Source organism: Chrysochloris asiatica, unplaced genomic scaffold (genome assembly GCF_000296735.1).
Source record: "Chrysochloris asiatica unplaced genomic scaffold, ChrAsi1.0 scaffold00169, whole genome shotgun sequence".
Lineage (NCBI taxonomy): Eukaryota > Metazoa > Chordata > Mammalia > Afrosoricida > Chrysochloridae > Chrysochloris > Chrysochloris asiatica.
This window is the reverse complement of record NW_006408687.1, coordinates 6,969,300-6,977,332: the sequence shown is the minus strand read 5'-3', so window position 1 is coordinate 6,977,332 and position 8,033 is coordinate 6,969,300. Positions and strand designations below refer to the sequence as shown.

The window sequence follows — 8,033 nt, the reverse complement described above, 5'->3', positions numbered from 1 at the left end:
GAGTCCTGGTGTGACACTGTGGGTTAATGTGTTGGACTGCAAAGTTAGTTTGAACCGAAAGATCGGTGGTTCAAGTTCACCAGTCGCTCCTCGGAAACCCTATACAGGGTTGCTATGAGTTGGAACCAACACGACGGCATTTAACAACAATCTTACAGAAACAGACAACCACGACTTTCCCCTGTGGAGCAGCTGGTAGGTTCTAACCTTTGACCATCAGTAGCTGAGCATTTTAATCACTGTGCGATCAGGACTCCTTCTCATAAAGATTACTCCTCATCCCCCCTTTCCCCGCAAGTCCCCCACAAAAACCACCACTGCCAATGCCACTGAGTTAATTCTGACTCAGACTGATTCTATATACAACTCCAAGACTGTAAATCTTTATGGGAGCAGACAGCTTCATCGTTGTCCTGCAGAGCTGTTGTTGTTAAATGCCGTCGAGTCGGTTCCAACTCATAGCGATCCTGTATAAGGTTTCCAAAGAGCGACTGGTGAGCTTGAACCGCCGACTTTGAGGTTCAAACCGACTCCAGCACATTAGCCCATAGCACCACACCAGGACACTAACACAATGGTATTGTGTTGTTGTTGTGGTTATGTGCCGTGGAGTCGGTTCCGACTCATAACGACCCTGTACAGGGTTTCCGAGGCTGTCAATCTTTATGGGAGCAGAAAGCTTCATCTTTCTCCCGCGGAGCAGCTGGTAGTTTCCAACTGCTGACCTTGTGGTTCACAGCCCGATTCGTAACCCCTACACTACCAGAACTCCTTAACACAATGGTATTGGTGATAGGATAATATCCATTAGCCTATAAGGAAGATTCATGGCACATAACCAACCAACCATAAGGAAGACCAGCTAATATGACTAATTTTCAAATTTAAAAACAAGAACACACCAACCACTAAGGCCTTATTTCTCGGAGATCTGAATGCACTGACTTTCAGAGGTTTTTAGGATGTTGCAGCTTCAGAATCCTTGTGTGTGTTGTCCCTGTCTGTATCATTCCTACCCTGCTTCATTGCCCAGTAGTTTCAAATCTCATCTTTGATGTCACTTCCTCAGAGAAAGCTTCTTTGATACCCCTAACTAGGATAGTTAACTGTTTCCATAGCTACCAGCAATTTTCCATCTTAATACTTTTGATGTTGTTGTTGTTGTTAAGTGCCGTCGAGTCGGTTCCGACCCATAGCGACCCTGTACAGGGTTTCCGAGGGTGTAAATCCTTACGGGAGTAGAAAGCCTCATCTTTCTCCCGCGGAGCGGCTGGTAGTTTCGAACCGCTGACCTTAAGGTTCGCAGCCCGATTCGTAACCACTACGCTACCAGAGCTCCTTTTGATACTAGCAATTATTCAGTCAGTAATCAATATCAAGAGCCTTTGACAGGCAAGGATGTAAGAACACATGCAAGATCCAAGGGAGGGGATATAAAAGTCAACGAATTAACATATCGGGTAACTTTAGCGATTCTTAACTCAATGTTATCCTCTTTGCTTGCAATGTAAACTCCATCTAGGGCAGGAAGAGTTTCTGTCTTAATTACCTCCGCTAGGTGCCCTGCTGAATTAACTCAGTAAAAAAATTTTTTCACTGACTTAAAATATGCACATAAAAGGCTGAAATGATAAATATAAATTAGGTTACCTCTGTAAATGGTTGAGTGTGGAGCCTTTTTATCTCTTTCAAAACTTTTTGTAAGGAAATTCATTCCATTTATAACTTTTTAAAAATTAAAAGAACAAAAAAACCGCCTTAGGTGTGCAAAAGGAGCTGGTAATAAAACCCACTGTGAAATACTCAGACGTGAGGCTAGAATTTCCTTGACGCATTACCAATAAACAACATTCTTATCAACGGAGAAAAGATTGAAATTGTCAAGGACTTCATTCTTCTTGGATCAACTATCAACTCTCATGGAAGCAGCAGTCAAAAAATCAAATGACGTATTGCATTAGGCAAATCTGCTGCACAAGACCTTTTTAATGTGTTGAAGAGCAAAGATGTCATCTTGAAGACTAAGATGCGCCTGACCCAATCCATGGTATTTTCAATAACCTCGTATGCATGCAAAAGCTGGACAGTGAATAAGGAAGACGGTAGAAGAATTGATGCCTTTGAGTTATGGTGCTGGAGGGAAATATTGAAAGGGCCATGGGCTGCCAAAAGAACCAATAGATCTGTTTTGGAAGAAGTGCAGCCAGAGTGCTCCTTACAGGACAAGATGGCCAAACTTCCTCTCTCATACTTAGGACATATTGTCAGGAAGGAGCTGTCGCTGGAGAAGAATATTATGTTTGGTAAGGTGGAGGGTCAGAGAAAAAGAGGAAGACCCCCAGTGAGATGGACTGGCCAAGTGGTAGCATTGATGGACTCAAGTGTGGCAACAGTAGTGAGGTTGGCCCAGGATTGGGCAGTTTCGTTCTGCTGTGCATAAGGTCGATATGGGTCGGTACTAACTCGATGGCAGCTAACAATAACAACAAATTACCAAATAGATTTCAGGCCCTTAACTGCATAATTCACCAAGGTTCTTAAAGCTATGGTCTTAAAGATATGATCCTCCATCCCCATTTTCTATCCTAAGAGTTTTAAAAGGTCCCTCCACCAATGGTGTGGCAGTGAAACAATGGCAAACCCACTTACGCACGTCGATGGTAAAAAAAAACACAAAACATACGCATTTTTTGCGAAGTCAATAAAGAACTCAAGATCTTACATACAGGTAACTAATTAGGCTAGGCAAAACCAGGCAGCTTTTAGGCTGGCCAAAATAGCATCCTGAGAGAACCCAACCCCCACGCAAGGTGCTTTAACTGCGTCTTTCTTTCCCAGACGCATGCGCAGCGCCCTCTCAAGCCGCTGCACGCCTCTTCCAGCGAGCGGAGAGAGCTCTTACGTCATCGTAAATGCAATGAGGAATCCTTCCGCTCCCCAAGAAAAACGAGTCCTTTCACCACTGACTTTTCTTTTTCCACAGTAAACGTCCGATCTTCCCTCCACTCAGTGCCATCCACAGCCCCATACAGACTCCAGCTGCTCACATTTTTTATGGACTCGTGTTTTCGTTGGACTGGGGAATCAGCAGAGTGGAAAGTGGGGGAGGGGATGATGAGCTGCCCGTTCAGTGTTGTTTACAAGGAGTGTGAGAAACAGGAATCGGTCCGCGAGGGCGGAGCCGAGACAGCCGGCACATTTTTCTGTCTTTCCCTCCCTCCCCAGCCTTCCCCGCGAGCGGACGCGGCAGCGCCTCTGTCTCGTTTTTTCTTATTTTTCCCCCTTTTCCCTTTCTTTTTTTTCTTTTCCTTTTCCCCCTCCCCCCCTTTCACCATTTCCCCTCGGAGGCGCATCCCCCGGGCAGGGGCAGAGCCGGTCTCCCCCTCCGTCTCTCCCCGGCCCCCGCCGCCCTATGGCGAGAGGGAACCCCCTTCCCACCCGGGCACAAGCGGCGGCGGCTGGAGGAGCGGGACTGGCGGTGGTGGCGGCGGCCACAGGTTTGGGGTCATCATGGAATTAATTCGCTGACCGACCCGACGACCCAGTAGCCGCAGCCGTGCATCCCGCTCGAGCCCCTGCGCCCGTGTTCCCCGGCCCGCTTCCCCCTCTTCTCCCTCCTCAATCGGCGTAGTCTTCTTCCCGCGCGCTCCGCCGCCGCGCGCAGAGAAAAATGAGGTGGTAACGGGCCTGCGGATGACCCCGCGTCACCACTGTGAGGCCTACAGCTCTGCCGGGGAGGAGGAGGAGGAGGAGGAAGAAGAGGAGGAGAAGGTGAGAGGGTGGGGCGGGGGACTCGACGGGACTCGGGGCTGCGCGCCGGCGCGCTCTACGTCTGCGCCCCCAGACTACCCCCGTCCCCGCCGCCTCCGGGGAAACCACCCGGCTAGCGCGCGCCCGGGCAGCCCCCCCCCCCCACAACCTCCTACTCCGGTGTAAGTCTTCGGGACGCCCCCTTCGGCCCCTCCTGCAGGAAGAGCCCAGCACTTGCTTGAAAACACTTTGCTTGTGTTTCCTTCTAGTCCCATTTTTTTGTTAGCGAGTAGCTTTAATTTTTTTGTAGCGGCGGCATCTTGCCTGCTTTATTACGGCCCTCCGTAATGCACAGGGAGGCATTCACACCCCCCTCAAAACTTTAACGTCCCGCGGGAGCCTAGGGAAGAGCCTTTACTCTAAGAGAGGAGGTGACCTGCGGGCATTCGGGGGAGGGGACCGGTACCCAGGATTTGGGTGGTTGTTACCGTTAAGACTCATAACGACCCTGGGTAGCGTTTCTCCGGAGCGGCTTATGGATTCGAACCGCCAACCTTGAGTTAGTACGATGCTTATCCTATAGCGCCACACGAGGACTCTACCAGCAGTCCAGCAGGTGGGAGAAAACACGGGAGATGGGATTAGAGTTAGGCCCGTACTGGTACATTGTTAAGTTTCGACTAGTCGGTATAGGGTTTCTGAGGAGCAGGTAGCGGGTTTGAACCTCCGAAGCTCCGACCTTGTGATTCACAGTCTAGTGCTTATCCTATAGCTCCATGCTAGGAGTCTTAAAGGGCAATTAAAAGATACCGAAATGTTGAAAGGAATGCAAAGGCGTCCTTTGTTGGTCTAGGGGTTACCTTCAGATCTTTTGATTGTTGAGGGGAAATTATCTGTAGATAGGATGGGATCAGATGTAAAGGTCTTTGAATGTCAGGCTAGAGTATTTAGATTTTATCTAGCTGTGGGGAGCCACTCCTTAGAGCAGGAGAATGGAACGTTATAGGATAGAAATAATAACACTTGTTGATGCCAAAATCTGTCAGGTACTGTTCAAAGAGGTTTACTGCTTATTTAATCCTGATGAGTCCTTGAGGCAGTTTATTGTTAAGTGCCACCGAGTCGATTCCAACCCATAAGGAACCTGTATAGGAGTTGCTGGTGAGCTTGAGCCACCGACCTTGCAGTTCAAACGGCTTTGCAGTCTGGTGCATTAACTCACAATGCCACACTGGGACTTCAGTTCATTTTACAGAGCATGATGGGAGGCTTCCAAGGTTTAAGTAACACATCTATGCCATGTGGTTTGTATCCCCAAATTTTTTGAGAATAACAGTAGTGTTACCTGCTTCTAGTTTTTTTATGTCAGTTGTGTCAGATGAAATAGAAAGGGATGGATACCCAGAGGTGAGATTCGGAGCCCATGGACTAGTACAGTATTGATTAAATAAAGACCAGCAGAGGACAATACCTGTGTTGGGAAAGTACAGTACAGGTGGCTTGGAGTTAAGATGTTAGTTCATGTGTCAGTGTGTCAGTGAAAAAAGTTAGACTGAAACTGTCAGTTTGTCTTGGTTAAGAATGAAGGCTGAAACTCTGTGCAAGTTTCATTCGGATTGTGTTGCACAAGTATTGACCTTTCTGTGCATCTTTCTTCACTCAAAAAAGGGCTTGATTCCTGGGTGGTGCAAATGGTTAAGCACTGAACTATTAACCAAAAGGTTGGCGGTTGACACCCACCCACAGGTGCCTTGGAAGTAGGGCTTGGCAAGCTGCTTCCAAAATGTCAATAGTCTCATAAAACCCTATGGATCAATTCTACTCTGCATGTGTGGGGTCACCATGAGTTAGAATCCACTTGATAACTGAAAGCAACAACAAAATAGACTTAACATAAACTTCACAGGGTTGTGTGAGAATGAAATAAATATGACACAATGAGACTGCGTATTGCAAGGTTAGCAGTTCAAACCCATCGGCCTCTCCTTGAAAACCGTGTGCGTTTCCACTGTGAGTAGAAGAGGACTCGACAGCAGTTGGTATGACGTAGTCTTGGTGTGGTGCTGTGGGCTAATGTGTCAGACTGCAAAGTCGTTTGAACTGCAAGGTCGGTGGTTCAAGCTTACCAGCTGCTCCTTGGAAACCCTATACAGGGTCGCTATGGGTTGGAATTGACTCGACAGCACTTACCAACAATATAAGCCACCACTCTTGTCAGTTTGTCTTACTCCTGTGGTAGCGTGCATGTTGCTGTGATGCTGAAAGCTATGCTACTTTAAATGCTAACTTTTGCATGTTCGTGGTGGACAAGTTTCAGTGGCACTTCACTAGACTAAGAGTAAGACGACGACTTTGGTGCTTCAGAATGGTTAGCCACTGGAAACCGTATGAATAGTAGTGGAACATAGATATAGTGCTGGAAGATGAACCGGCACTTTAGCTGACTGTTTTTGGAAGACACTCAAAATAGGGAATTGCTAATACCTCAAAGAGTTCACCATGACGTGAATGGAACAAAGTTTTGGTGACCTTTGCTGATGGGCACAGTGCAAAATGACAAGAAATAGCTGCAAACATTGATTAATTAATGGGGGGGGGGCTTTACAAACTGAATCTAGGAAAGTCATTAAAAATGAAATGGAATGCATAGGGATCTATAGCGTAGGCATTGTGAGCTGAAGTGGACTGGTACTGGCTATGAATCAGACAAATCATATGGTATACTATGCTGGGATCATCAAATTGAAAAGGAATGGTGGTGGATTCATCATCAAAAAGGGCATTTCAAAATCTATCTTGAAGTACAATGTTGTCTATGATAGAATACTATCTTCATGCCACCAAGTAAGAATACTAGTTAATACCACTATATTCAAATTTGCATAACAATTAAAGCCAGTGTTGAAATTTAAGCCTTCTACCAACTTCTTCAGCCTGAAATTGATGAAACATGCAATCAGGATGCTTTAATAAGTACTGGTGATTGGGATGCAAAAGTTGGAAGCAGGAAGGACCAGTAGTTGGAAAATATCGTCTTAGTGATAGAAACAATGCTGGAAATCTCAACGATAAATTTTGCTATACAAATAACTTGGTAATTGCAAATAGCATTTGAAATCAGCATACACATGGAACTTACCAGATAGAATATACAAGAATAAAGTTGATAGTATCTATAGGAAGGGTTGATGGAAAAGTTCAGTATCTGCTTAAGGGGGAGGGGACAGACTGAATAGATCATCAATTGCTCATATGCAAGTTTATGCTAAAGCTGAAGAAAATTAAAGCAAGTCCACAACAGCCAAAATTTGACCTTGAATATATGCCACCTGAATTTGTAGACCACCTCAAGAACAGATTCGATGTATTAGGCACTAATGACCGAAGACCAGAAGAATTGTGGGATAACATCAAAACCATCATACATGAAGAAAGCAAAAGGTCATTAATACAGAAAAGAAAGAAAAGATCAAAATGGGTGTTACAAGAGACTCTGAAACTTGCTCTTGAGCTTAGGGGAACTAGAGTGAATGGAAGAAATGGGGAAGTAAAAGAGCTGAACAGAAACTTCAAAGAGCAGCTCAAGAAGACATAGTCAAAAATCATAATGAAATGTCCAAAGCCCTGGAATTAGAAAAACTTAAAAGAACATACTCAGTATTGCTTAAGCTGAAAGAACAAAAATTCAAGCTTTGCTTTGTAATGTTGAATGATGGAGCAAGCATCAAAAAAAAGATGGAAGGAATGGTTGATGTTGAACTATTTCAAGAGGTAGCATATTATTAAGAACCAGTAGTACTAAATAAAGACATCTAAGCTATATGGAAAGCATTGGTGAGAAACCAAGGCTCCAGGAATTGATGAAGATACCAATAGAAATCTTTCAATAAATTGATGCAGCACTCGAGGTCCTCACTTATCTATTCCACAGATTTTGGAAGACGGCTACCTCACCCACCAATTGGAAGAGTTTCCTGTCTGTGCCCATTCCAAAGAAAGGTGACCCAGCAGAGTTTGGAATTCATCGAACAATGTAGTTACTATCACAAGCAAGTAAAATTTTGCTGAATATAATTTTTAAATGGCTGCAAGTGTACATTGACAGGGAACAGAAAATCAAGCCAGATTCAGAAGAGGACATGAAACTAGTGATATTAACGTTAACGTCATATGCATCTTGACTGAAAGCATAGAATACCAGAAAGATGATTACTTGTGCTTTATTGACTATTCAAAGGCTTTTGAGTTTGTGAATCATGACAAACTGGATAACATTGTAAAGA

The 8,033-nt window shown here is 45.0% G+C and overlaps 1 protein-coding gene across 1 annotated transcript in view; it reads left to right on the top strand.

Moving 5' to 3' along the window:
• The first annotated feature begins 3,693 nt into the window (after positions 1-3,693).
• Positions 3,694-8,033, top strand: part of CCNI (cyclin I) — a 30,324-nt gene continuing 25,984 nt past the window's right edge. The window contains exon 1 of the mRNA XM_006871608.1: positions 3,694-3,771. Within this exon, the coding sequence (XP_006871670.1) occupies positions 3,694-3,771 (78 nt within the window). The remainder of the gene's footprint in view (positions 3,772-8,033) is intronic.